Raw genomic sequence first — 27,925 nt, 5'->3', positions numbered from 1 at the left:
ATGACATCAAACAAAAGAAATGTCAATCAATAAATCAAGCCCTGGAATAGACATTAGCACTCTTTAAATTCCTCTAAATGTATCATGAAATAAACAACTTTCTCCATGAGAAGTGAGAGTAAGGTGGTCACAGACAATAATATTTTAGAACAAAAATAATAATTATTAATCATTGGCTCAACTTAGTTTTCCTCTTGCGGGTAAAGTGCTGCATCATCCCCAACTCATTTTATTAAACGCTTTCTATTTATTTTTCTAATCTTTGTTTGTTCTAGATTCTTCCTGGTCACGTGGGGGCGCTGTCTGGACCGCCTCTTCCGGTCTAGCGGTCTATTGCTACGTCATCACTTCAGAGTGTGATAGTGTGATGGGACTTCTACTCGTGTGGAGTGAAGACACAACTGTGAGTTCAAGTAGAAGTTTTCTTGCTTTGTGGCTCAGCCTCGGAGACATTGTTATTATCGCTCACTGACTGAGCTGTGTTCACCTGTTGGGATGTAAATGTGTGTGTGTTACTGTTCAGACGCAGAATGAGGGGAGAAGCTGAGATGCGGCTGACGTCATGTGTGCTCCTGTGTGTCCTGCTGAGCCTCAGCCAGGCGGTCAGACCGGGACAGGACGTCAGGTGTGGAGGTAGGTGGACACTGACTGACTGACTGACTGACTTGCTGTCTGTTATTGGACACTGACACCTCTAATACCTCTAACATGTCCTCTCTGCTTCCTGCTCAGCCTGCAGGGCTCTGGTGGATGAGATGGAGTTTGCCATCTCCCAGATAGACCCCAAGAAAATGATCCAGACCGGATCCTTCAGGATTAACCCGGACGGCAGCCAGTCTATCAGAGAGGTGAGGCCCACCTACAATAGGGACAGGCTGTGTGATGAACTCAAAACATAACTGTCCTGAGAGCTCATGTCAGACAGGAGAGATGGTAGATGTGTAGGGAAGATGATGGAGTGAGGAAGGACATGAAGCCCAACGGTGGAATGAAGGACAAGGAGACAGACAGGATTGTAGTGATCCCAGAAAGTCAAAATAGTGAGAAAAAAAAATAAAAGAAGAATCCATGAACATTCCAGTGCTCTGTGATTTCTGCTTCTCACAACACAGGACAGGATTAGCTGATATGTGAGGTTACTTCACAGCCCTAACCCTCGTCAATAATATCAACTTTTCAATTATTTATTGAAAGTATTTTATAGGAATACATATTATCTATAAAGTGTCTATTGATACGGAAACATCAAAAGGACCCCGGGGCTATTGATACGGAAACGTACGTTTTCCGGACGTTTTCTACATAAGCCTGAAATAAAACTGACGGAATTTTAAGTCACGTGGTGTACCTATAACGTCACATGAACTGGTCATTGAGGGGTGCTGTGTTTCTGTATCAATAGCCACATGACCTATTACAGGGGTGGCCAATCCTGGTCCTCAAGAGCCACTGTTTTAGATGTTTCCCTCTTCCAACACACCAGATTGAAATGACCAGGATCTTTATCAGGCTTCTGTGGAGCTTGATGATGAGTTAATCATTTGAATCAGGTGTGTTAGAACATCTAAAACATGCTGGATAGTGGCTCTTGAGGACCAGGATTGGCCACCCCTGTTCTATTATTTCCATTTTACAGCATTAGATCTCTTGAGAATCTCTTCCATATTTAAGTAAAGAAAGTGTTTAGAGATACGTTAAACGTAACCATAGCCCCCGAGACAATGGGTACGTTTCCAGACCTTTTCAACATAAGCGTAATGTGCCTGTGTTTTTTTCACCATGCCAGGATAGCTGAGTGATCTAAGGCGCCTCACTAAAGGATCCTTCCGGCCACTAACGTGGGTTTGAATCTCACTTTTGTCATATATATTTTTTCATTGTAATATATTTAACACGGCAAATTCCACCTTTAAAAATACATATACGAAAAAAAATTACATTTTAGGGTTAAGGTTAAAATAAAAGGGTAGCTAAAAATAAATAATAGCTAAAGTAAAACTGAAGGTACTTTAAGTCACGTGGTGCACCTATTACGTGACCTTAACTGGCCAATGAGGGGCGCTGCGTATGAATAGACTGGCAGTCTTTTCATATGTTTCCGTATGAATAGCCTCGGCCTTTTATATAAATATATATATCACATAATTTAGAATGATTTGTTGGAATTATCTGGAAATTAGGCGTCATTTTTAAATAGCTGTATCATATCCAAACATAAATACCAGCATTCATTCAAAATACTGCAATTAATAAACAAAGCATTTCAACTTGGGTTGAAAAATCCAAGGGATTTTTAAAGTTGGAAACTTTCCATGAGAATTAATTGGACATTTTTAAAATTAAAGGTTGGCCTTTCACAGGGATATGGTTGGGAAAATAGATTCTAGCATTATTACATCATTATTAGCATCAGTTATTGTAAGGTTAATCCTAAATTCTGGTAAATAAATAACCAGTGATGATGCCTCTGTGTGTTTTGATACCTGTTGTCTGCAGGTGCCTCTGGCACGTTCTGAGGGAAACCTGTTGGAGCTGATGGAGAGTGTGTGTGAGAGGATGGCTGACTATGGAGAACACACAGATTCCTCTACGAACAGGAAGTCTTATCTTAGGATCAAGTCTCGGAACGGTGAGAGTATGGACCTATCTCAGGCCGCGCTGGACTCGAGGATTACATCCAGTTTAAAGTTTGCAGTGAGTTCAGTTCCCGTTGTTGCTCCTTTTAGTTTAGTACCAATCAGAGACTCATAGCGATGATGTGTTTGCTGTTCTATGAGTTTTATTTTTTCACGTTGGCTCTGACTTGTTTTTCAGTGTGAAACGATTGTTGAACAACATGAAGATGAACTCATAGAGTTCTTTTCTCATGAAATGGAAAACGTTAAGGACAAACTCTGCAGCAAGAGGACAGGTATGAGTAACTGCACGTGTTTACATCCCATTACTACTTAATAAATGCTACAGCTTAGTGATAATAACCTGTTGTTTGGTTTCTAACCCATGTGCTCTGCAGACCTCTGTGACCACGCTCTGAAAATACCACACGACGAACTTTGATGTCGACTGATCCAAGCTGCTCGCTCCTCTCTGCTGAACAAGAGGCTCTAGGTGCTGTAATGTTTCCCCTCATCATTTTTCGGCCCTTTGTGATCACTGATGGGTAATGGTCCTCCTTCAAATGGTTACTCCTCAAACTATTTCTGTGAAGCATTGAAGGACCATTTGACCTCACCATTTCAAGTTTTTGTTTTTTCTTTTTCTTTTTTCATTTCTTTACATTTAACATGTTTTTCACCGGATTCAACTAAAGACGTGAACCTGCCACTCAGAGCATCAGCAGAGATGATGTAATCAGGTTGAATTGGATAAAGTTGTTCCTCAGGCTGTTCTGTGCATCATACAAATTAGCTGTAAAATGTGGTTGGATGCCGAAGGATTGGCCACAATTTAAAATAGTTGTGTTAGGAAAACTTTTAATAATTGTCAGTGTCTTGATAATTACTTAGAGGTCTCTGAAGCTACATTATAACATGATTATAAATGGTTAGCAGTGATGTGGTTTCCATTTGTCCAGATGCTAGATTTACCTATGACACTAATCTCTTTACAGTATACGATCAAAATATTATGCTCCACATTAAGGAATTGGATGGACTAGAAGTTTAATAATTAACAGCCTTATATTGATCATTCATGATAAAATATAAACTTGTTTTCAGCCACAACAGTTTACCTTTTAAATGTTTCACCTTCTGCTCAATAACCTGCATTATGATATGATGGTTAAAGCTTAGCTGTTGGGAACTTCAGCTGTCAGTCTGGTTTATCCCATTAGGGGATGCTGCAGTTCATCTTATTTTTCAGTCACTCCTCATCCTGTTGCAGTTGATGTTTAGAGGTCAGGAAGTCTCTGATATAATTTATAGCTGAAACTTAATTTACTTTTTTTCTCATTAGCATCTGAAATGTCTTTTATATATATATGGATACAAGTTTTTTTTACAACTGTCTTGAACAAGTGAAAATATATTTTTACATCATGTTGTAATAAGTGTTTTTTCTTGGCTCTAAGACTTTGCATTTCATCCATATGTTACTATGACTTGATGCTGTCGCATTGTTTGAACGGTCATCTTACTGTAATATTTTTTTATTTAAAAAAATACAAAATCCTTAGTTGTTAATGCAAAGTGAACCATGAATGAATAATTTCAGTGGGAATGTTTCATTTTCTTTACAATTGTTAGTTATCACTTTTTTTTTAATGTGTAGCTCAACTCGCAGGTGCATTTAAAAAAAATAAATAAAAAAATTCTTCCCTTTTCTGATATTTACATTTCTTTCAGAGGCAACAAACATAAACAACATAGGTCATAAAGTATTATAATCAGCCCTAAAAATTTTAAAGTTGCATTCAATGAACAGTTTTAAGACACTTCAGAATTTTATTTATATACAATATTCTGCCATGAATGTCTCTGTAACACCAAACGAAGTCAATCTCTACTGGTAATAGTTTTGAAAACAATCCATCAAAATGTAGAGCTAGGAAATATTTTAGTACATCACCCTGTGAAAGATAAATGCTACAAAAACCTGCCTAATATAAAAAGCACGCCCTCAGACTACATGCTTATTCTGAGGGGGGCTGACAGAAACACACAGGGTACACCCCTGGACCAGTTTCCAGTCCATCACTAGAGTCAAACAAAAACATTAGCGTTTCTAGTCACCTTAGAAGCATTAACTTCTCTGCAACACATCTTATCAGACGGGAAGGAAAAATCTATATGTGAAAAATTAACAAAGTTTCTTATAGAGCTGATTTGATCAGAAACAACTTCAAGTAAATATATTAATCTGCCCTTAAAGCAGGAAAAACACAGTCTTCATGTTTCTGTCTTCTCGTGTTCTCTTCACTCCTCGCTCAGACTTGACTCACTCATGTCTGTCATCTTATTGTCCTCCTGCTTATCTTCTGCTGTGTTTTCACCACAGCAGCAAAGATCTTCAGCTTTGTCGAACACTTCTACCTCTGTTTCTACTTCCGATGGTTCCCCAACGTACCGTGCTGTCTCCTCTGCTACAATAACAGTGTCCCCAGAGCTGTGGCTGCTGATGCTGCTACAGGACAGCCTGTCCTCATCAACACGTTCACTACAGTCCATGAGAACATCTGTAAACAGCAGGACCGGGTGCAGGTTCTCTGGGTCCCACGGCTCGCTCACTTCCTCCTCTTCATTCTCAGAGTCTGGAGCTGTGTGTTTCCTAATGCGACTCACCACCTCCCTCAGTGACTGTGGATGCTGGAGATGGACTTTATGAGCTTCGTCATGGCAAGTGTGTTCTTCATCAGGGGATGTGGAGCAGAAGACCTGGTCTAGGACTGAAAAGTGAAGTGGCTCACAAAGCAAAGATGGGTCCTTCTGAGGGACACCACAAGCAGATCCAGGATTGGGAGATGAAGCAGGAGCTAAGGCCAAAAAGGAGACAGAGTCTGGAGATACAAGCTCAGGACATGTGAGCTCATCTGAAGTTGGCTGAGGTTCCTCACAGTCTGAAGCTGACAGATCCAGTGAGTGCTCAGCATCTGTCTCAGTATCTGTAGTGTTGTTTTGGGCTTCAGTGGAAGCCCCATAACTTGTTAAAAGTTCTTCATGGTTTTCTTGAGATTGAACATTTGCTGTTGTGTTTCCAGCCTTCTCTTCACATGTTTTTACCTCTATTTCACATTTTTTTTCTTCTTCACCATATTCAGTGCAATGGGACAGAATGCCCAAAGGTTCCTGGGATCCCTCTGTGGGTGACTGTTGCTCAGTTGTGTCTCTTGTCTTCGGTTCGTCATCATCACCGTCATCCATATTGACAGATTCAAACAGTTGTTGCAGTGTGGTAGCACTGAAAGGTTCTTCTTCAGCAGCTCCAAAATTTTCCTTCAAAGCTTCTTCAGATTGTGGCTCAAAAAGATCACTGACAGCATCATCTGGCTGACAGTCATTCAGCTGCTGCATTGCAATTGCAAACACTTCGTCAGTCTTGTTTAAGTAAACAGAGTCAGTGATGAGTTCTTCATCTTGGCTCTCGATGTCGCACAAAACTTTAGCAGATTGACTATTTGAATCTAAAGGAGGAGGAGAACTTGAGGAAGAGTCCGTATGAGAAGTGGAAACTGAAGAACAGTCAACTGATTTTGGAGATGTCAGCTGAGGAAGGAAAACACGTTCAGCTGTAACCAGTCGTGCCATCTCTGCACATTCCTCTCCATCATCTTCTGTTTGATGTTCCTCATCATTCTCTACATGATTATTATTGTCACATGGGGATTCGAGCACACAGTGATCAGTCGTTGCCAGATGGGTTAAGTCCATACTTGCCTCCTCCTCTCCACTACTCTGTGCACCTTTGCTGTGAGACGCAAGAGCATTTTCTCCATCATTATCTATCATCTCAACTCTGTGGTCATTCTCTGTCAACCTGACAGATTTGTTGGATTGGATGACTTGTTGGTGACTCTGTGACTGTTCCTCCTCTGTAATGCTTTGCTCAGAAGAACCAGCCTCCTTTTTCTTAGCATTTAAATCATTTACTGCTATCAGACGCTCGGCTTCAAGCTTTTTGGTGCAGAGATTGAGAGGGATTCCTAGAATTCTTTCAGCTCGCTCCTCAAATGTCTCACTTTCGGATTCTGGAGATGACATCACATTATCCTCTTTCTCTTCCGTTATGTGTTCCTCTTGCCCAGGAGAAATTTGATTGTTGTTTTTGGCCTCAGGGCTTGGGTTTGTTTGTGTATCTTCATCTGTTGTCTCCCTTAGAGGACACTTGGACTCAACAGTCTGATCATCAAGCAGGATGCGATGGTCACCTCCCGGAGACCCTAAATAGAGGACATGTTCTTTGTTTGGAGATTGTATCAGCTCCATTTTAACTAGCACACATGTTGTGTCAGTGACCAGTAGACCCTTTTTATCATCGGCTTTTTCTTTGATGTCATGTTTACTTATTTCTGAATCTACTGGTTGACTGACTACCTGAACACACACATGTTCTCCACCATCGGAAACGTCTTTGTTGACTTTTTCTGTCCTGCTTGTGTAGCGTGGCTCCCTCCATAGAGGATATTTGGTTGATACGGGCTGCTCCCACTCATCCTTTCTATTCATTTCAGCTTCATTCTGTGCACATGCTTTGCTAGATAAAACATCATCTTCTTGCTTCTTGCTCATTGGAGTCAGGCTCTCTTTCTGACCGTCTGAGAGATTTTTCACATTAAAGACTTGTGTCTGGTCTGTGAGTGTTGATGCAGTGAAATCTACTTCGTCTGCCAGTTTGTGTGTTGGAGTGCTGAGCCTCTGAGTTTGAGGAACATATTCTGTTTCTGCACTTTCAGGATTTGTTTTGGAATATAGCAAAGATGGTGTTTCAGTGTTGGCAGCCATTCGAGACACGAGGCAGAATATTGTCATGCCACCTGTCTTCTTCTCTAATTTGAACTTCCTCCCTTCGATGACCCTTGATAATGTTTCCCCTATTGTTTTTGGTTTCTCTGATGAATACTGCTGAGGCTGCATGTGTTCAAGCCTCCTCTGTGTATTCAGGACACTGATGGGACTTCCTGTCTGTAGTGTGTTAGCGTCCTCTCTTTGGGCCTTTAATCCTTTGAGCTTTGTGTTACTTTGACTCTCATCAGACATTTTGAATCCTTCTTTCTCTCCAATTCTATTGTCTGTGGGGCCATCATGCAGCCTCATAGAGAAATGTGACCAGGAACGGGAAACAGGTCTTTTACCATCCTTTTCCCAGTTAGAAGGGCGATAATGGTAGACAGGAGAAACCTTGTGTTGGCTGTTGTAGGGAGGAGGTGCAGTGTAGCCAGGAGGTTGGTTGAACATCATTCTCAGATAACCAGTGTTTTCCTTCATGCCCATCATGTGGCTTGTGTTAGATGTTGGAGCTTTTGATGGATACAGTCCAAACTCTCTGTTGATTGGAGATTTTTTGGTGTGTTGCATTGTTGTCATCTGGTGGTCGGTTCTGCTATCGTCCACAGTTCTTTGGGACGCTCCCCTTAACTCTGCCTCAATACGTCTCCTCCTGGGCAGTGAATGTCTGTAGCGGGTGGCCCAAGCCTCCAGCTCTCTGTAATTGCTTTCGCTCCTTGTTCCTAAAGTGTCTCTGTTGCAGGGGACTTGGTTTGAAAGATCCCACTTCTTCTGCCACTCTTCTCTGAGAAGTCCTTTATCATGGTCTCTGGTAGCTGGCCAAGCAGCTGTCCACTCTGGAACTTCATGTGTCCTATATCCTCGCACGTCTTGACGATGGTGGCGGTCTAGAGTGAATGGAAAATGGGAAGAAGGGGATGTTGAGGGGAAAATCAGGTCGGCGTCAGTCCAGTTAGCGTGTTCGTGTAGTGCTGCACCAGCTCGTGACCCTGGGACTGTCCAGTGACTGCAATCCCTGCTTTGGTTCTGTTGCAGCTCATCATAGCGCACAGGATAGTGAGGTGTCTGGTGTCGCTCATGATAGCTGTGTGTAAGGACAAATGAATACATTACACACAATGCATTAGTCTTATATCGAATCCTAGTAAAACTGCGATTTTTTTTTTTAAAACTTCACTATACAGCCAAGTGTTCACTACACTAAAGCCTCTGAAACAAGTTTTCTAAAACAAAGCTAGGTACTTTATTAGCCTTCAGTTTTAAACATTCTTCTCTACCGTATGTCAATCATGCTAAGGTTCATCAGGTATTTTAACCGTTGAAAACTTCATCTTAACGTCGAACCCGAATGAATTCATAGCATTTAACTCACTTATGTGTACAACTTCTTCCAGGAACAGTACCAAACTTGGAGTAATAACAATATTGCCCCTGTCTCCCAGGCCACGACTCCATCATTCAGTCTTTTAGCGGATCTGAAATGTAGGAAAGAAGATGAGCAAACATTTAAGAAGAACTGTAAAATAACACAACAATCAAATTCTGGAGGATTACTAATTATAAGAATTGATAATAGTAAAGAAGCTGAATCATATAACTTGTTGCATTCAAAATGAAAGAAGAGTACATACCTGACCTATGCAGTATAATCCCACAGTGACACATACCGTCAGTGACTGTTTCAAATGATGTTGCTGCTGCTCAGGACGACTAATGAAGTCTAAACAGGACTGGCTCTTATAAGAGACCCAGGGTATCCAATCCCCCTCCCACTCTACTCACCAACACACATGCACAAACCATCACACACACTGTTTGTGATGCTGTGTCAGACAGGAGCCAAATAGAGCTACTTTCTAACTTGAAACATACATTTTACAATAACTTGGATGCAAAAAAAAACTTGTTAGAGCTGTAAAGGGCAAATGAATCCTGCAAAACAAAAGAAGCTGTTTGATAAAATTGAATCGCTCACAAAATGTTATATGCTTTACACTAAGAACTTTTCAATCTAAAATAAAAAGTTTTTTTTTTTTTATGTATTTATTTTTGAGAGCGTGCGCAGCTCTTTAAACTTTGCTTACACTAGATTAAACATCAACAAAGGCAATGATTTTCACACTGTTCGACAGTCGCGTGGGAGGTGCAGGGTGTGATGGTGAACAGGCTGTGTACACACAGATAGAGATCGGGTGATGGGTTGGCTGGATTATAGCAGAGCAATGGACAGCGTGCAGTTGGTTGTGTCCCTTTCTTTGAAACTCTCTGGCGTAACAAACAGGCTTTCCTTTACTGAACAGAAAATCCGCACATCAGCAGAGTGCAGGTGGGACGGGATGTAGAGGGGAATAGAAACCTGTTGACAGGATTGTTAGGGGGGGGGGGGGGTTTAATTTAATTAAATAAAATAGCTTCATTGAAAAACGTGTAGCCAAAATGTATGTTTTTACATCTCATGAAATAAGTAAATAAATGGAAGTTCTTAGTATTTTGGAACAAATAAGGAAAATCACGACAGAGAAATTAAATCCAAATCCAACCAGAAATTAGTTTCTTTGAAGATATAACTGTTCAGGAAATAGTCAACAGAATATGATCTTTACTGATCAAAACATGAAAATGTACTATATATATATATATAACCTCTTGCTTAATAGTCCTTTAACTGCTTACCCCACAAGTCTTATTTGAAAGGAGATTGATATGATCAGGAGAAGACAAAAGGCAAAAAGATTTTAAGAAAAAAATATACCTGCTATTCTTAAGTGGTGCATTTGTTTGGATGGTCTCACTGCATTTATTGTTATTTTTAAAAGGCTTACAAAAATCAAGTCACAACTGCTTGCAGTGCACTTCAGAGTCCTACGTTAGGTTCTCGCTGCTGTCATGAGCTTGTCCTCAAATAGGCCTTGTAAATATTAATGTTTTCTATGTCATCCCGATGGACGAGCTCAACGTGAAACCTGCTAGGTAAATCCTCCTCATAGAAACGTGGCGTGCTGTGCTCTTTTCTCATTCTCGATGACAAGTAAACCAACGCTCCACCGCTGCACAAATGGGCCAGCGTCTCCACAATCTGTGAGTAAGTCTCTGGGAGGTAAATGATATCTGCACAGAGGACCAAATCCCAGTCTGAGGAGAACTTCATGTGGTCCTCCCCCCAGGACAGAGGGAGCACGGAGGGAGGGACAGAAGGCCAGCCACTTGAGGGCATGTTAGTAGATACGTTAGCCTGAAGCTGTGGAAGAGCTAGAGGAAGATCTGTGAGCGTCACCTCTGCCCCTATAGAAGGAATAAACAGCAGGCATTAGACACTCATTCACTCCATTCCAACCAGATGATTGCAAGACAAAATGCTAAATATTGCATGTAGTACTAACAAGAAGATAATGTTTAGTTTGATGTTCCCTGCCCTTTATGTGTGTAGTATAGCAACACTTTTTTTCAATGGATGCTGTAAAAAACGTTTCTCAAATTTTCTCAAAATGTGTAAAAAACCAGTGTTCATTTTTGGCAACAACTTTTTTTTTGTTGTAGTTTGATGAAGAGATAAAGACTAAATACGTTCATCAGGGCCGTGTAGAGACCATAGGGGCTATGCCACGAAGCTAGATAATTATATCCTGGATTTATCTCCATTAGCAGGCTTCACATAACCAAACATTCCCTGTCAGAGAGAAGCTGTCCTATGAAGGTCGATAACAACACGCTAATTTAAGACAAATGATTTAAGCCTGCTACGTGCGTGCTCACATAAAAGGGGTGGAGTTTGCAGCGTCTGACTAATCACTACCTTGGTAAACCTGGCAGAGAGACCTTTTTTTTTTTTAAATTGAAGAAAAACTTATGATCTTGAACAAATATAATGAATTTAAAACCATGATGAGAGCGAAGAGCAACAATGTTAGTGCAGCGCACACCAGGAGGGATTGGTTAGTTGGTGGAGCTTTTATATGTCAAACATATGCATAGACTCCCATTCTATGCATACACAGTGCCCCCCATTGGCCAGTTCAGGTCACGTGATAGGTGGACCACATGACATAAGCTCCGTCAGTTGTATTTGAGCTCATATATATTTTTAGCTACCCTGCTAACCTTTTTCTTTTAACCCTAACCCTAACCCTAACACAGGAAATACCCTAAAATGTTTATTTTTGTCAGGTATGTATTTTTAAAGGTGGAATTTGTTGTGTTAAATATGTTAAAATAAAAAAATATATGTCAAATGTGGGCTTCGAACCCACGTTACTGGAACAAAGAATCTTTGAGTGCGGCTACGTTTAACGTATCTATAGACACTCTCTTAAATAAATCCACTGAAACTATAATCTGAAAATAATATATAGTCAATAGCCCAAATATATGAGTAAGCCTGCTAAGTGGAGGTATTGAGCTAAAGCATGCGGACCGCAGGGACACACGCACCCAGTCGGGCGGCCATGATGCCCAGGAGCCCGGTGCCTGCGCCCAGCTCGAGGACACGCCTTCCCCGCAGCTCCACGCGCAGCTCCTCCAGATATAGGCTCAGGTGAAGCGCCTGCACAGAAATACACGCTACTGCATTAACTCCTCCATCAGCCTCAGCCAACACGTCATCAATATCACTCACAGCCTCCCACACCGGGGCCGCGACCCCCAGGTTTCCTCCGAACAGCTGACTGATCCTCAGCCGCTCGCCCATCACGGTGTACACGGTGTCCTGGGAGAAGGTGTCATCGAACAATCCGTCGTCCAAAGGGAACGGGTCGTCCTCACCTCCAGAACCGGTCATAGTTATTCAGCGTTACACACTGTTCTAAACACTAGTTCTGCTGATCCAGTGTTTTGAACCTAATGGTTGTCATGCGTAAACTGGTGACGGACTTCCGGTCTTATTTTATCTTTAAAAAACAAACGCATACGCACAAATGAGAGCAAAATACACAAAATAAACAAACAAAACAAAAGCACAAATATACACAAAAATGTACACAATGACCACAAACAATACAAAAATGACAAAGATACGGAAAAAACCCCAAACTAGAAAAAAACAAAAACAAATCTAAAAACACTATAAACCACAACAAAAATAGACAAAATGACAATGTGCAAAATGAAAACAAAAATACATAAAACGACTTCCATATTATTTAAAAGAAACACACAAAATGAGATAAAAATAGACATCTTGACACAAAATCCAGATCCATAAAATGAATAGTATTAACAACAATAATAATAATACTAAATCGTCCCACTTATACGATACTGGGCTTGCGATAACGATGTGACAATATTTTTGGAAAAATACAGCTTAACAAAAACGTTGCTTTCATTTAAGCAGGGATGGAAGGCTTCCATCAACCACCCAAAAAGAAAAGATTGTGATACCAATACAATATACAGGTACATCTAAAAAAAAAAAAAAAAAAAAAGAATACCATGACAAGCTTTATGAAGATGCTGATTGCATTTTCCAGCAGGACTTAGCACCTGCCCACACTGCCGAAGGTACCAAAAGCTGGTTCAATGACCATGGTGTTACTGTGTTTGATTGACCCGCAAACTCACCTGACCTGAACCCCAGAAAGAATCTATGGGCTATTGTCAAGAGGAAGGTGAGAAACACCAGACCCAACAATGCAGATGATCTGAAGGCTGCTATCATAGCAACCTGGGCTTCCATTACACCTGAGCAGTGCCACAGGTTGATCCCCTCCATTGATGCAGTCATTCATGCAAAAGGAGGCCCAACCAAGTACTGAGTGCATAGAAATGAACATAATTTTCAGAAGCCTTATATTTTCGTTTAAAATACCCTTTTTTTTAATTGATTTTAATGTAATATTCAATTTTTCGAGACACTGAAATTTTGGGTTGTCATTATCTGTAAGCCATTATTATCAAAATTTTGAGTAATAAAGGCTTGAAATATTTCACTCTATGTGTCCTGATCCTATATCATATGTGGGTTTGACTTTCTGAAATGAGACCACAAATATTACACTTTTTCATGATATTCTAATTTTTTGAAATGTGCCTGTATATCCTGTGACATTTTATTATTGCGATATCTTGCCACATGATATATCGTCCCATCCATAGTACTTACCAGTATTGGGTAAATACCATTCATTCTATGGATCAGTGCAAGTTTTATCCATAATTGCGTCATTTTAACCATACTTGACGGATAGGTGTTAGGTACAGTTTTATTTATTAATGAATTCCAGAGTTACCTGATACCCATTTAGGCTGCTTTAACATAGGGGTAGAACCAGACTCAGGCAGAATGGGTGAAGAACAGCTGATAATCTTTTTGACAAGAAAACCCTGTCTAATCAGATGGTGAGAATGTTTTTAGCAGTAAAAAAGGTAAATAGGTAAAGAACATTTGAGCCATCCTAGGATTCGCTATGTGAACGTCTTCATAAGGCATCAGTGGATCCTGTGGTCAACACTGTGCATCATTTATTTAATCTTCCTTAGGTACAATAGATTTTACTAACCACTAATGCAGCGCAATACAGTTTTAAAAGATGTATTATAGCATTTTGTGTGAAAACCATGTTTAGAGACCTAAATAAACCAAGGGTTTGCACAAACTTGGTATATATATATATATATATATATATATATACACACCACTGCTTCCAGGCAGTGATGGTAGCCATGAGTTTTTTTTTTTAAAGAAGGTCAAACCTCACAAGACACCATGGAATTTGTAGTTTATTTAAAAAAAACCAAACTAGAAGTTGCCATCTCACCTACTTTGTTTAAGAAAAACAATGATTAGGTGAAGATCTGCTGAGACAAACCCCCACAAATACTTCACTTCAATAACAGACGATCAAGCTGAGCAACAGGCACGTTTGATAACGTTTCATCATCATCATTTACAGCTTTTCAGTCACAGTTACAGACAAGATGTAAAGATTCTCCAATACAGTCAGATAATAATGGTCCAAATCAGAACAGAAACACAACAGGCCACACAGTTTGCATGGGTTAGATGAGGGCGGTTTCCTCATTGGAATGGACAGAAAATGATTGTGTTAAAAATCACCACACAACACACGCACAGCAAGATTTTCTAGACAGGCAGAATACATTTGACATTTTTAGTAAATAAATAAACTCTTCTTTCTACAACCCCCCCATCCCCCTCATTATGTGCAAACTGCAAGTGTACCACTTAATGCGAGGTCAGTATGAATAGACAAGTGTTTTAAAATGAGCGCTCAATGAGAGCTTAGCGATGCAATTAACATTAAGCGAATGTAAAATGTCTGGAAGCAGAGGTTAAATGAGAATCTTCACATTGTGAGCAGCACTACCATGGACACTGAAGACGTTTCATATACTGAGCAGATGCTCCTTCACTAAAGGTAATATTTAGTTTTCTACAGCCACTCTAGCCTCATCCTGTGCTGCTTTGTTACTAAACGTTCTCCTCGTGTCCTTCAGCTTCAATACTGAGCTGTGTGAGAAAGGCAATTTTCTAGTAAGAAAAAAAAAAAAAATAGAGCAAATTTAACCAAACCATTGTCACGCCGTCTGCAATCATCCCAAATCTCAGAGTTTAAATGTCTACAACACAGTGAATAAATATGATGCATTGTAAATGAAGTCATTTACTGAGCTTAAGCAGAGAACAATATTCTCCTTACGTCTTTTGTTCAGACACGGTTGACAGTGCTGTTCGGTTGGACCTTTGTCACAGTTACTGACAGTCTATTGTTTCGGTCATTGAATAGCGTGCTTAAAAAAAGAAACAACAACAAACCTCTCCATCAACATGCCCCTGCAGTTGTGGACTACCTTGAAGTGTCTTAGTTGATATAGAAAGTCCTTTAACGAAGAATCCGGGTTCACACAGAAGCACAACAAACAGACAGTAATAGATGCCTCATTTAAATTTAGTTGCAAAAAGAATAATAATTAGAAAAATGACTATGACAAAGAGGATCAAAATGACCAGCATCTTCCTGTTTTTCTTCTGATACTGCTCCGCCTGCAGAAAACGACAAAAGCACCGTCAATTAGTGTAATTTCAACTTCATCATTCAGGAAAATCAACATCAGAAATAAAAGCTAATTCTATGTTACGTGTCCTGCGTGTGAGAGAGCGAGCTTTAACTTCATCAGCAGGTTTTCCCGCCGACATCCTAATTCCATCTTAAAATATGGAGGAAGGTTGAGGATTGGCTGATGAGGCCAAACCCAGACATTAATGTGGACTCTACCCTTCCAGACATTGCCAAGTTCATTCCTCTTTCTATTCCCCCCAATCATTTGATTGGACGTCAGTTAGTCCCGTAATATTTTGCTTTTACTAGCATCTAAATGAGTTCAAATGGCTCTATTTTGAAGTTCTAATTTTTTGTTGATTCTAAAAATCATATTTCTGAATCTTGTGTAGACAAATCGCAAATATGTATAGATTTGTAACTACTTTTTGTAAGAGAACATTTGTATATTGCAAATCTGGCCTGTTCATCAACTTGTGTAATTGACATAGATTACTGCCTATTATATTAGCATGCATCCATCCTAGGCTGCCAACAGTGTTAAACTAATACTTTGTCATTATTTTTGTCAACAGTGCTCTAAGATCACATAAATGTAGCCAACTTGATCCAATTTTTTTCACAATGAACAATAACTCATGGTAGGGAGATAACATGTCAAAAAATATTTATATTAGCAGAGCTACATTAGTTCTGGTTGTCAGCCAACCATCTGTTGAGTTCCTATGTCTCAATTTGATTGTATATAGTGCCAATGTAATGAATTTGGTGTATTTGACTGAAAAATAAATTGTATTTGTTTTTGACCGGATATTGGCCACGGTTACATGATAATTCGGAATTAGTTATTCTGAATTAAATCATTTGTAATTTAAGTGTTTTACATAAAAAACGGTTTTATTCAGCTTTAGTTTAATTGCGCTTTAGGTCTGGGGGCTGGGAAGGCTCTGATTGGACAGGGGGCGAACATGAGGTATCACGTCGGTCATGTCTACCGGAAAAAAAACACAAACAACCTTTTATTGTTCGCTGTAACACAGAAGATCACACATGAGAACTGTTTTCACCTTTATTTTGATTGTAGTTTTGAAGCAACAGCTCGACAATAACACACTTTGGTCCATGGAGCAGAAGAGCGATAAGAACTAATCACCATCAAATAAAACCCAGTAAAACTCCGGAAAACAATAATCAGGAATAATTATTTGCTCCCTGGTAAAGATAGTAGCTCTAACAACCGCTACAGTGATAAACTTGGTGATATTACAGCCTGTGCAGCAGTATGGGGACGCATTTACTCCGCCTCCGGGTTTTAGTATCGCCCGTACGATGAAGCTGTTTCGTTTGCTGATCTCCATGTGTGTGATAAGTCCATGTGTCCGTGTTAATGTCTGCATGTTTATGCCTCCGTCCATCTACTTTTTTCATTATATTCATGTCTTTTAAGGCTCTTATTAAATAGTGTCCGCTCTATTCCGGGCCGCCATGCTGGATTACGTCGTCACCCAGCGCGTCATCGCCGCAAGTTGCACATGTGCAAAACGACTGGAATTAACTTAAAGCGGATTTAAATGTTGTTAACTGTTTACAAGAAAGAGGAATTATTTAATTTGGGATTAAAAATGGAATAAACCAGCCACCTAATTCATAATTAACTTTAATTCAGAATTAAATTAGCATTAGGAATTAAGTGTGTCAGGTTAAAGAGGAATAAACTTTTATTCCACTTTAAAGAGGAATTAAACCTCCCATGTAAACGTGGCCAATGTTACTAAAACAAACCATTAGTGTGTAAAAGAAAAAGCCTCATTTCTACCTTTTGTAACTGTTTCAATCCATCTTCTGTTTTTACACATGCCTGCTCCACATTGAAGTCGATCCTATCGAGGACGGTGCCCTTAAGGGAGAACACATGAAAAGGTTATAGTTAGACTTTTCTTTATGGCATTACAAGTGTTTTTATGGTTAAGTAAGAATTAAGCATTGCTCTAAATACCTGCTCCACCACCATTCCAGCCAAGTCCCGGAAAATCTCGTTCAGGTCAGAGATGGATTGTACGATCTGTCGAATCTCTCGCTCTCGTTCTTCAACCATAACTGTGTTCTGCTCCACCATCATCAGCTGATCGTCTGTGAAGCCCTATCGTGTTGAAAAAAGGATATTTCTTTATCTAAAATATTACAGTAAGAATGATTTGTGTGAATTTCTACGGCAGGAACTCCTCACAGCAAAGTTCTGACTATAAATATACACATTGAAATGGCTAACACAAACTGTCTGGAACTAAATTAAAACAAGTTCAACTTTGTACATCAGAAGAAAATAAATGGTATAAATACATTGCCAAAGTGCTGTTTCCAAACTCATCCTGGTTTCCACTGAAGGGCATGAAGTGTGGGATTTATATAATAAATAAGGGTTTAACGATTAATCCTTTAGATCCATGAATTGATTTATATTCCAATAATCCAACCACATTGATCTGTGCTTGGCAAGTTGTCCTTCCAGATGACACTAATCGATCTAAAATCGTTTTAAAAAGGTAATCAAACGATTTTATCAATACAAGGAAATAACACTATGGATTTTAGCATAGCAGGCTTTATGTGGATGTGTTTTAAAGCGCTTTTAATAATAAAGACACTACGGCCGATTCTGTCTTGTCATGAGCCGGCGGACAACAAAACAGCATGGCGGAGAAGCCGGCCAGCGAGGAATGGATCAATCCACCTTTGGTGTCAGTGTGTAGAAAGGAAACACTTTGGCGTTTGGACAGACGGAGACATTCTAAAGGAGTCGATCATTGACCCCCAGGCTCTTCTGATAGTGTTCACTGCAGCAGCAGCAGCAGTGATGGTACTGTAGCTTTAGCTTGTTAGCATTAGCTCTGCAGAAGCCTCAGGCTCACCATCATGTTAAAACGAAAAGTAGCAGGTTAACTACAGCTCATTTAACCGGAACAGATCTTGGTTGCACTTCATTTTTATATTAATATTGTATTGTTTTTATGTTGAAAAAACAAGCATAAGAGTTAGTTAAATCTAATATGGTAATGTATTCTTATTGAAAACATTATGAGCAGAAAAGGTTAACATCCTGCTAATTCAAACTATTTTAAGTATTGGTTGGACTTTCTTCCAAATAAACTGTGAATACATTTGCCATTAACTGTTGTTTACTTGTTTATGTCCATAATAAATTTATAGAGGATTCCGTTACAAGAAACAGGAATCGAGGAAAGCTGACCTGCAGTGTCCAGCATCAAGGTATTCATTTCAGTCACACTGGTTGAATTATTATTTTGGCTAAAAAAGTTACTGAATCGATTTCAGATCGAATCGTTCAAAATGAACCAATATTGTCCATGAATCGAATCTGCAATGAAGAATCTTGATTCAAATCGAATTGTGATTCGAATCGTTGCTAAAATGAATCACCACAATCCTAAAAATAAACTTTATTAATAGGCATACAACGGTTGTCATTAAACTTGTTGCCAAATACGATACTCTGAACCCTATTTTATCATCTGAGGGCGCACTAGTTTGTCCATGTGTGTGTAAACCAGTGATTCCCAAACAGTGTGCCGTGGGATTTTGTGACAACCATACTTTATTTGCAATTTACAACTACACAAAAATCATGATTTTTTTTTTAATTTACTACCTTGTATGCACTCATATCATAATACAATGGCAAACTCTATACCTAAATTTTAAATATTTCATGATTAATACAGTGGTCCGTCACATTTTATTTAGCATTTGTAGTGGGATCCTCTGGGTACCTCACGATACACAATACAAAGCTCAGGATAACGATTATCTCACGATATGACGATACTGCGATTATCAATATATCGGTCAGAAATTAATCTACAATAATCTATGACATGAAAAGAAAAAAAAGATTAAGTGAAAAAAATAAAATTTTTATTTTCTATTTCTGAAAGACAATAAATTGAAAAAGTGTCCTATGAACAGTGACACTAACATTTCTGTAAATAAGTGTCAACATACCAATGTAAACAAATAAGTATCTCCAATAGTGCTTTTTGTAAACAAAATATAGGGTCTTTCTTACCAGTGACACCATTGTAGTGCAATATTCCAGTAAACAATATATTGGTTCCTTCAACAAACAGTGGCAAAATTTCTGTGAAGACCAACCTGCACATTTTAGTGAAAAAGCAGAAAAGGTTTTGAGGAAAAAAAAAAAATCGATATTCAGCGCGAGCATATCGTAATTGATTGTGCGTAAAAATATCGTGATATATCGCCGTATCGAGATATCGTCACACTCCTAATTTACAGACATTGTACATGATATGAGTGATAACACGTGTTATAAAGACTGTTTTTCACAATAGGTGTGCCTTCAGATTTCGACTTGTCTATTGGTGTGCCTTAGGCACAAAAAGTTTGGGAACCACTTCTGTAGACGGTTGGCACTGAACTTGTGTTTTGCTCTGGGATCCATTGCGTGCAGTTAAAGGGTGGTGGTGTGCTTATTTTGCACAAACTGTTACATATTTACAGCTGCTTACCTTCTCATACAGAGCTAATTCTTCATCCTCTTCCATTAAGGGCCCAGAGTCAAAAAAGTGCTTTGATCTCTCTTCTCGATTCTTCATACCTTGAAATGAATCAAATACGATGATATCAACATGATGGTGAAAAAAGCGCTAAATGAACTTTAACCTTATTAACACTAAGAAATACGAGGGGACGCAGATTGTGTGTGGCTGCATGTCATACGTTTTAGGTAACAGGACTGTGTGTGTCTGAAGTTGATGGAGAGCTCCTGCAGACTCTGGGCCAGAGAAGAGACCACGTTTCTCAGGAGCCGCTCCTCCTGCTGCGTGCAGTGACCACAGCGAGACTGCAGACCAGTCACAGCTCGCTGGCATCGGTGAAACATCTGCCAAAAAAAAAAAAAAAAACAACAAATAAGCACAGGTTTAGTTTTTTATGTAATTGTTCAGTTTTTATGACAACTGAAGGAGGTCACACCCTAAAATAAAGTATGCATAGGTCAGCGCTGGCATGTAGATGCACCTGTGTGATCTCCTGAGTCGTGATTTCGATAGCATGCTCCTCTTCGCTGCTGTCATCCAGTGTGGGACGGTTCATATGCTTGTCATGAAGTAAGGCCAGATCCTTCATCTTCTGCCGAACCCGTGTGATTTCATACTGAATCTGAAAGTCAGTCATTGAAAACATATTAAACAAATAGCAGAGTTGTTTTTTCTTCTCTTATCAAAAAATAAAAAATATGATCCAGCAATGTTGCTCCTTCCCTTCTTAGCCATACTGTGGGTTTAAGACCTTTGAGTGGGTTTCATCTGTAGTTTTGCCTCGAGGAAGACTATGTTTTGTTGTTTTTGTTAATATATTTTGAGTAATATGTATCATACGTACTCTTTTGTTACTTTGCACACATTGGTACGTAATGACTGCTATGGTTGTTGATGAACCTCTGTTTACCATCTGACCTATCCCAAATTGAACTTTTATTTCATAAATCATTATTTTGTTTTTTAAAATGATATACTTTTAATTGTGTCTACTTATTCTCATTTAAAACATCAATATTCTGTGTGTTTAATTTGTATTTTATATATTTACTTTAAATTGATTTTACTTTATTTATATGTGTATACGTACATATATCTATCGTTATGTGTATATCTACTGTATATACATATATGCGTACATTCTAATTTTGTGTGACCCTTTCCCCCCCTTCTTTTTAATTTCATGGGTATCCATCATATACTGCTCTGCTTGACTATTTGTTTAACACTATTGTTGCTATTATTCCCACTATTACCGTCATTGCTACTGTTATTATTGACTTTTTTTGGTGTATCCTTGATCCTGTTGGTTTTTTCAAAGCACGTAATTACTGTACCAAATGATCTTTGTTAAATGAGTGCCAAAAAAAGCTCTGTTGGGATGATACTGACATTATTTCCTCTTAGAATTTAAGTCACGTATGTTGTCTGCAGTTGTACCTCGTCCACCCGCTCCACCCATTTTGGAGGAAGCTTCTTCGTCACTCCGATGGCAGCTTCAGGGTCCAAACTGATCCCAGAGACCAGTGCCATCCGATCATCCAGCTAAAAACAATATCAGACCTTTTAAACCTTTTGACATGACCACATAGCAGCCTGATATGGCTCTAATACAAAGATGACAGCAGCAGCAGTAATACCTCATCAAGCTCCTAATGTGATTGGCAGAACAGAGTGGTCCCATCCAATAGAAATCAAGAAACATGTGAAAAAGAAGAAACAGAACGTGAGACGCAGGTAATCTGCACTGCAGTATATAATACACACCTGTTCTTACATTTATTTTCATTATCAAAACATTAAACATTGTGAAATAGTAAATAACCACAGGCAGGCTGGAATTCTGAAACTACTTATTAATAAAAATACACATATTTAGTAGAGTTTAAGTAAATGGAATAAACTTAACTTTAACAATATTATATGTATAGTTATTCGTATTCTCTGTAACAAATAGTAAAATTGCAGAAAGAATGAAGGAACCAGAGGTAGGATATTTAAAACTAAATAAAAGACAGATCCAGGACATTTTAAAGGTTTTAAAACCTCTGAAATATCAATCAACTCATATTTGCAACTTAAAGGGAAAGAACATTTTTAAATGTGACAACTTGAACTGATAAGTGCATTGTAAATGTAAAATATAGGATAAAAAAAATGGAATGTGTCTAATAATTTATTGTATTCAACAGGGACAGAATCTGAGTTGTTTCCTAAATTATTTTTTTTTTAAATGACACTACTACAACAAACAGTGAGCACAGGCAAAGCAAGACAAGGATATGTACAGGAGCAGTTTATGTAATCGTTAAGACAAATTTAACAAACATTTATCTAACTGCTGTTTGTGACATGATTCCACTACGTGCTTCTTTTACTCTGCATCACCATCCAGATAAAAAGCTCTGCTGCTACAGGCAGGTTTACATACAGTAAGGTTTATGTTTATTGTGACACTGTTCCTCAGAATTGTCACTATCCTCCTGAGGATCAAACTGGTTAAAACCTGTTTCCAGTGCAGCACACATTAGTGTCAGTCAAATAGTCGCAATAATTGGATTTCTGTGGGGCCACAGCTTGATTTGATGCAGTCACTGCCCTCCAGGAGATCTTTCTGAGAAAAAACCAACCGACTCTTTCAGACTAAATCTGTTAGGAGTGAACTGACGTGAGAATGGAAAAATATTAGCAACTTATGTTATGTTACACCTAAAATAAAGAGGACCTGACCTCTTTCAGAATCATCAGCATTCTCGACCTGAGATGATGATGATTAGATTTGCTCTTCTTCAAACAAAAATTTAACCCATAAAGATGGACCAGAGGTTGGAGAAAACAAATGATTATCACATTAAATGCACTATTCCTGTAGTTAGTAGAGCAGAGGAGGAGGAGAGAGTGACTTAGCAGCTTAACACTCTGGTGAGAGTTCGAATGACTGCTGCTGCTGCTCTGAGACGGACTCATGAAAACAATAGCCGCTTAAATATCCATGTGTTTTACTGTAATGTGCAGTTTTTTGGCTGAAAACAATAACAACAGTGTGTGGATAGCAAAAATAAAATCGCTTTAGTGATCACTTATCACCCTGAGACATGAAGTGTGTCAGCGTCTATAGACACGCCCACTCATTAATATGCATAAGTAGGCCAAAAAACGGCCCGCATTCAGAACTGCTCAGAAAGTGACTTTTCAGAGGCTAAAACTATGGAAAACAGGCAAGTTTGGGAAAATAAACCTACTATGTTTTTGGGGCTCTTAGAACAAACGGACATGGCTGAAAAATTGCATAATATGTCCCCTGGGACACCCCGATACAGCTTTTCCCACTTGTGATACGATTATTGTTACATTTCTATTTTGTAGTATGGAATGTTTCAAATATGGAGTCACAGGAGTGCCAAAATTAAAAGGAGATAAATGTGTAAATATAAAGAAAATCAATAATAAAAATTATACGAATGTAGTCATGTAGCCTTTATGTCTTTGCTTTTTCCATTTTGTCTTTGTCTTTCCATTTGCGTTTTGACATTGTTTTACTTGATGGCTCAAGCTGTCAAGTAAAAGCAATGTCAAAGCAAAAACTTGCCCACAGCAAGGGCTACTTTTTTTTTTTTTAGGTCACCCTCCCAACCCTGAACATTGCTAATACATAGCCACTGCAAGCAGAAATTGTGTGATCAGGTATCGACTAGTCACCCTGGACAAACAGACCCGAGCAATGTCAAAATGCAAATGGAAAAAAACAAAGACAATACAGAAAAAGCAAAGACAAAATGGAAAAAATTATGACTACAGTTGAAAAAAACTGAGACAAAATGGAAAAACAATATGACTACATTTGTATACTTTTTTATTATTGATTCTCTTTATATTTCCACATGCATTTCCTTTTCATTTTGGCACTCCTGTGATTCCATATCAAAAGGCCTGATCAAGTGATGTTACTCAAACAGATTATCTGCAACAGTAGGTAAGAGGAAAAACTGATCAATTTATTATTAACCAATGAATACCTTAAACTTGTTCTAAAATCTAATACTCTAAAAATGAAAATAAATAAATAAATCAGAGGACCCTGAAAAAGAACTCCAATAAATTAAATAAAAACAATGTAAATATCATATCAGAGATTTTAGATACAGGACGATATAATCCAATACTTGAACCGATATCAAAAATCAGATGGGATTGCGACACCCTTACTTTAGTGTAGCCCAAGCTTTTTAAATAAGGAATATTTTCTTATATATCATTGGATCTTCTACACTGACAATAGAGATGGATTAAATTATTATATTACTAAATCTTTAACCAGTTTTAGGTTGAGTAGGATTGAGTGAATATGTGTGAGTTTGATGATCTGTGTGTGTTTACTGGGTAATTGTTTACAATGCGTCTCTTAAATGAACTGAGCTGGTTTAGGAAAAACATGTAATAAATGTTATACAATGACAGAGCTGGAATGAGCAATACAAAGAGACCATCTATCATAAAATAATCGATTTAAGTTTAGTTGTTGAATAAAAGACACGTGGCCATAGATCACAGTGTGGTAGATGATCACATGTCAGAGGCAGACCTTCACAGGCATCATCATCATCCTCCTCCTCTATCATCATTCATTCAGCAGCTCAGCACTATCTAACACAGAAAGATACTAGCACACAGATAGATACACCTAACCCTCTATTCACTGGCTAAATGCAAACACACACAGATAAAGTGTCAAAACGATGCAGACCACTCACCGCAGCATTGCTACGTGTACTCAGACGGGGGTCGTATGTACTCACTTGCTCAGCCAAAATCTGCCGGTTTTGGATCGCATTGTTCCGCATTAACAAGAAGGCATCGGTCAGACGCCGAGTGGCCATGACTGGCTGCTCTGAGAGTGCTAACAGCGGACAAAGTGCGGAGCGGCCGATGTCGTATTAACGTTCGGACACCACTAGCCTTAGCTTCGGTTCAGTACGCGGTGAAAAAGAATCGCCTCCGAGTCCCTACAGCGGACAGTAAACAAGTGCTGTCATACTAATCTGACTAACATATCTACCTCCCTGGTTTTAAACATCAACCATGACCACGTATTCGTTTTATCGTTAAATTTGGGTGCCAGATTGTTGACGTTGTGCCGCTGTGGGAAGCTGCGGAAGTAGCAACGTAAACACCTGCGTAATAGCTTCGCTTCTTCGACAGCTCGTTTACAGCAGGAGGTGTGTGACTCATAGCAGCTACTGCCCCCTGCCGGCCACTCACAGAACTATTTCTTCTTCTTCTTCTTCAGGTTCACGGAGCCTCAACAATAATTCCTGGAAGTGAGCAGCGCAATGTGATGCAATTTTGAACGGTAAGATGTTTAAATAATCATATTGGATATTATTATTATTATTATTATTATTATTATTATTATTATTATGTACTAATTATTAATTAACTGATTAATAATACATTATTAACGGTTGCATATGACAGTGTACTGTATAAATATTTTAAATCAATGCAGTTACTGACGACAAATTACCGAAAATCCCAGTTATGTCACTCGTAATCAATGAATTAAAATTGCCCGTCAACAACTTTCGGGAAATATTTGAGTCTACATGAATCACGTGACGGTCAAGCATTTTGAACTTCCGTTCTATCTATCTATCTATCTATCTATCTATCTATCTATCTATCTATCTATCTATCTATCTATCTATCTATCTATCTGTCTGTCTGTCTGTCTGTCTGTCTGTCTGTGGCTCAAATATCTGCGGTTCAGGGACAGACAGTGCTGAGACTTTCAACATGGCTGCTGCTTGGTTCAAGGGTGTGCAACTTTGGATTTGTTTGGACAGCAATTATCTCGTTTAGGGCTGGGCGATATATTGAGGTTTTTAATAAATATCGATTTATTTATTGAAGAGATGTAGCGTAGGACTATATCGTAATATAGATATAATACACGCAACATTAAAAGTTTCTTCCATAGAGCCACCAGTATGCCTTTTTTCTCCTCTCACTGTCTATCTTAACCCAGCCCTGCCTCTCTCTCGCTCTGTCCCTCTGAGTGAAACTCAACACTCACACGCACTAATGAAACACCCCCACCTCCTCTCACTCACCTCAGCATCGACAACATTGAGACAGAGTTTGCAAAGGAAGAGTTGGTTAGTTAAAAAAAGATTAATGGTTAAATAATTTGGAAATAGTTTGGCTTCAGAGTGTCACTGTATGCAAGTGAGTGAGTGCGTGGTTCAAAGGTGGGAGTGAGTGTGTGCGCGCTGTAGGGAACCAGAGGTCAATAACATTATAAACAGGACTCAAAACAACTGGTTATCATCACACTGCATGTTTACTGTATACAGGAGAAGCTCAAACACTGCTATTATGTCATTTCAGACAGGATGGTGATAGAAAAGTAAATAAAACTCCGCCCATGCGCTCAGAACAAATCAGGAAGAAGGTGTCATGGGGGTCTGCTGGTGCCTATCTCCAGCTCTAATTGGGCATTGGACAGTGGTATTATAGTTATCATTCTATTATTATTGTACTTTAAAAAAAAAAAAATCTAATGTGTTTTAGTGTTTCCACTTGCTGCTATAACAAACCATACTTCCTCACTGTGGGGGTCTGTAGCCTATGTTCTAAACAAAACGTTATATATGATAATTTTTGTTTGTTAAAACAGTGCATTTATTGAGTACAAAGTTTAATAAATGTAGTGACCTACATGTTGGTGTATTGCCAGAATAGGTTCCGCGTGTGGGTGTCCGAGGTGGTCTTCATGGCCCAGGCGGCCGGCCTACTCTGCAATGGCAGTAAGGAAAACCACGGCGTCATTGGCCTGCTAGATGTGTACGATCTAGAGGAGGAAGTCCTGATCGTGATGGAGCATCCAGGGAAATCAATGAGCATTTTTGACTTTGTTGAGCAGCGGGACGGACAAATCTCGGAGCGCGAGGCAAAGAGCATCTTGAAACAAGTGGTGGATGCAGCCCTGCTGATGCACAACAATGGGATCTTCCATCAGGACATCAAGGGGGAGAACGTCTTGGTTTCTCCAGAAACAACATCTCTTCCAATTCGGATTATTGACTTTGGCTGTGGTGGCTTTGTCCTCGATCAGCCTTACAGCGAATTTTGTGGTACTTCAGGCTATGAACCGCCGGAAGTGTTAGAGCAGACCGAGTACCACGCAGAGCCTACTACGGTGTGGCAGATAGGGGCCATGCTGAGGTTCATCTTCAATTATAAATATTACATCTACAATAACTACAATTTTCTGTCTCAAGAATGTATTGACTTCATGAGTCAGTGTCAGACCTTCTACCCGAAGCAGCGACCTGGATTAGACAAACTACAGCGCCATCCCTGGCTGCAGTAAGAACTAGGGAGGCTCTGATGCTGGTCAGATAGTGGAGCCCAGAGCTCACAGTAAACATGGTGATGCGGCTTTTAGTTGTTATGCTGCAAAGAAGTGGAACAAACTGCCAGCAGAGCTGAAGTCAGCATTCAATGTGAACATTTTAAAATCAAAGTTAAAGACTCTTTTTCTCTACTGCGTATGATTGAGAGGGAGATTTTTGCTCATGTTGTTATTGTTGTAATGTGTTTGTTGATTATAATAAATGATTTAATTGATTATTTTAAATGTTGTTGTTTTTTGTTTGTTTTTTGCTGACTTTAATGTTCTTATAGATTTTAAGTTTTTGAATGTTTTCTGTTGCACTTTTTGATCATGTAAAGCACATTGAGTTTCCTTGTGCATGTATAAATGTCTTGGGGGCCACACAGAATTAGAACGTGGGCCGCATGTGGCCCCCTGGCCACCAGTTGCCTATGCCTGCTCTAAAGTTATATTCCCCTGTGCTTAATGAAACAATAATAAATATAAATATATTTA

At 39.0% G+C, this 27,925-nt stretch overlaps 5 protein-coding genes across 8 annotated transcripts; 2 read left to right on the top strand and 3 right to left on the bottom strand.

The window, feature by feature from the left end:
• The first annotated feature begins 289 nt into the window (after positions 1-289).
• cnpy2 (canopy FGF signaling regulator 2) lies at positions 290-4,223 on the top strand. The gene is made up of 6 exons (XM_028447208.1): positions 290-403; positions 524-633; positions 733-848; positions 2,497-2,694; positions 2,815-2,911; positions 3,014-4,223. The coding sequence occupies exons 2-6, from the start codon at positions 531-533 to the stop codon at positions 3,055-3,057; spliced, it is 558 nt and encodes a 185-aa protein (XP_028303009.1). The 5' UTR covers positions 290-403; positions 524-530; the 3' UTR covers positions 3,058-4,223.
• A 202-nt stretch (positions 4,224-4,425) lies between these two features.
• Positions 4,426-10,054, bottom strand: LOC114463568 (uncharacterized). 2 transcript variants are annotated; one of them, XM_028447206.1, is made up of 3 exons: positions 8,815-10,054; positions 8,420-8,526; positions 4,426-8,329 (listed from the first exon to the last, which is right to left on the bottom strand). In XM_028447206.1, the coding sequence occupies exons 1-3, from the start codon at positions 8,898-8,900 to the stop codon at positions 4,917-4,919; spliced, it is 3,606 nt and encodes a 1,201-aa protein (XP_028303007.1). In that variant the 5' UTR covers positions 8,901-10,054; the 3' UTR covers positions 4,426-4,916. The 2 variants fall into 2 exon arrangements, with proteins under 2 accessions (XP_028303007.1, XP_028303006.1); XM_028447205.1 differs by having other exon boundaries at positions 4,426-8,526; positions 8,815-8,917; positions 9,074-10,054.
• A 144-nt stretch (positions 10,055-10,198) lies between these two features.
• On the bottom strand, positions 10,199-12,300 carry LOC114463569 (EEF1A lysine methyltransferase 3-like). The gene is made up of 3 exons (XM_028447207.1): positions 12,055-12,300; positions 11,871-11,982; positions 10,199-10,724 (listed from the first exon to the last, which is right to left on the bottom strand). Exons 1-3 carry the CDS (start codon positions 12,214-12,216, stop codon positions 10,327-10,329), a joined length of 672 nt encoding a protein of 223 aa, XP_028303008.1. The 5' UTR covers positions 12,217-12,300; the 3' UTR covers positions 10,199-10,326.
• Positions 12,301-14,138: 1,838 nt separating this feature from the next.
• Positions 14,139-24,946, bottom strand: stx16 (syntaxin 16). 2 transcript variants are annotated; one of them, XM_028447592.1, is made up of 9 exons: positions 24,831-24,946; positions 21,675-21,686; positions 21,475-21,579; positions 20,516-20,656; positions 20,216-20,378; positions 20,005-20,093; positions 17,454-17,597; positions 17,274-17,354; positions 14,139-15,441 (listed from the first exon to the last, which is right to left on the bottom strand). In XM_028447592.1, the coding sequence occupies exons 1-9, from the start codon at positions 24,909-24,911 to the stop codon at positions 15,337-15,339; spliced, it is 921 nt and encodes a 306-aa protein (XP_028303393.1). In that variant the 5' UTR covers positions 24,912-24,946; the 3' UTR covers positions 14,139-15,336. The 2 variants fall into 2 exon arrangements, with proteins under 2 accessions (XP_028303393.1, XP_028303392.1); XM_028447591.1 differs by having other exon boundaries at positions 24,786-24,931.
• A 204-nt stretch (positions 24,947-25,150) lies between these two features.
• On the top strand, positions 25,151-27,499 carry LOC114463795 (serine/threonine-protein kinase pim-2-like). Of its 2 annotated transcripts, XM_028447593.1 has the most exons (3): positions 25,151-25,250; positions 25,322-25,384; positions 26,776-27,499. In XM_028447593.1, exon 3 carries the CDS (start codon positions 26,807-26,809, stop codon positions 27,404-27,406), a length of 600 nt encoding a protein of 199 aa, XP_028303394.1. In that variant the 5' UTR covers positions 25,151-25,250; positions 25,322-25,384; positions 26,776-26,806; the 3' UTR covers positions 27,407-27,499. The 2 variants fall into 2 exon arrangements, with proteins under 2 accessions (XP_028303394.1, XP_028303395.1); XM_028447594.1 differs by having other exon boundaries at positions 25,184-25,384; positions 26,771-27,499.
• The last annotated feature ends 426 nt before the right edge of the window (positions 27,500-27,925 follow it).

This window comes from Gouania willdenowi, chromosome 5 (genome assembly GCF_900634775.1).
Source record: "Gouania willdenowi chromosome 5, fGouWil2.1, whole genome shotgun sequence".
Taxonomy (NCBI): domain Eukaryota; kingdom Metazoa; phylum Chordata; class Actinopteri; order Blenniiformes; family Gobiesocidae; genus Gouania; species Gouania willdenowi.
The sequence above is the reverse complement of the archived record's forward strand: the minus strand, read 5'-3'. Positions and strand labels throughout refer to the sequence as shown.

What these genes read in the sequence shown, in the direction of transcription:
- cnpy2 (XM_028447208.1), top strand. Translation starts at nt 531, where the DNA reads ATGAGGGGAGAAGCTGAGATGCGGCTGACGTCATGTGTGCTCCTGTGT. An exon ending in ACAGGACGTCAGGTGTGGAG is followed by an intron (nt 634 to 732) that starts GTAGGTGGACAC and finishes CTTCCTGCTCAG; the next exon opens with CCTGCAGGGCTCTGGTGGAT. An exon ending in CATCCAGTTTAAAGTTTGCA is followed by an intron (nt 2,695 to 2,814) that starts GTGAGTTCAGTT and finishes CTTGTTTTTCAG; the next exon opens with TGTGAAACGATTGTTGAACA.
- stx16 (XM_028447591.1), bottom strand. Translation starts at nt 24,911, where the DNA reads ATGGCCACTCGGCGTCTGACCGATGCCTTCTTGTTAATGCGGAACAAT. An exon ending in GGGTGGAGCGGGTGGACGAG is followed by an intron (nt 20,657 to 21,474) that starts GTACAACTGCAG and finishes ACTGACTTTCAG; the next exon opens with ATTCAGTATGAAATCACACG. An exon ending in GATTGAAACAGTTACAAAAG is followed by an intron (nt 15,442 to 17,273) that starts GTAGAAATGAGG and finishes CGTTTTCTGCAG; the next exon opens with GCGGAGCAGTATCAGAAGAA.
- LOC114463569 (XM_028447207.1), bottom strand. Translation starts at nt 12,216, where the DNA reads ATGACCGGTTCTGGAGGTGAGGACGACCCGTTCCCTTTGGACGACGGA. An exon ending in CGGCCCCGGTGTGGGAGGCT is followed by an intron (nt 11,983 to 12,054) that starts GTGAGTGATATT and finishes ATTTCTGTGCAG; the next exon opens with GCGCTTCACCTGAGCCTATA. An exon ending in CATCATGGCCGCCCGACTGG is followed by an intron (nt 10,725 to 11,870) that starts GTGCGTGTGTCC and finishes TTCCTTCTATAG; the next exon opens with GGGCAGAGGTGACGCTCACA.
- LOC114463795 (XM_028447593.1), top strand. Translation starts at nt 26,807, where the DNA reads ATGGCCCAGGCGGCCGGCCTACTCTGCAATGGCAGTAAGGAAAACCAC.
- LOC114463568 (XM_028447205.1), bottom strand. Translation starts at nt 8,900, where the DNA reads ATGATGGAGTCGTGGCCTGGGAGACAGGGGCAATATTGTTATTACTCC. An exon ending in GGAAGAAGTTGTACACATAA is followed by an intron (nt 8,527 to 8,814) that starts GTGAGTTAAATG and finishes CCTTACACACAG; the next exon opens with CTATCATGAGCGACACCAGA.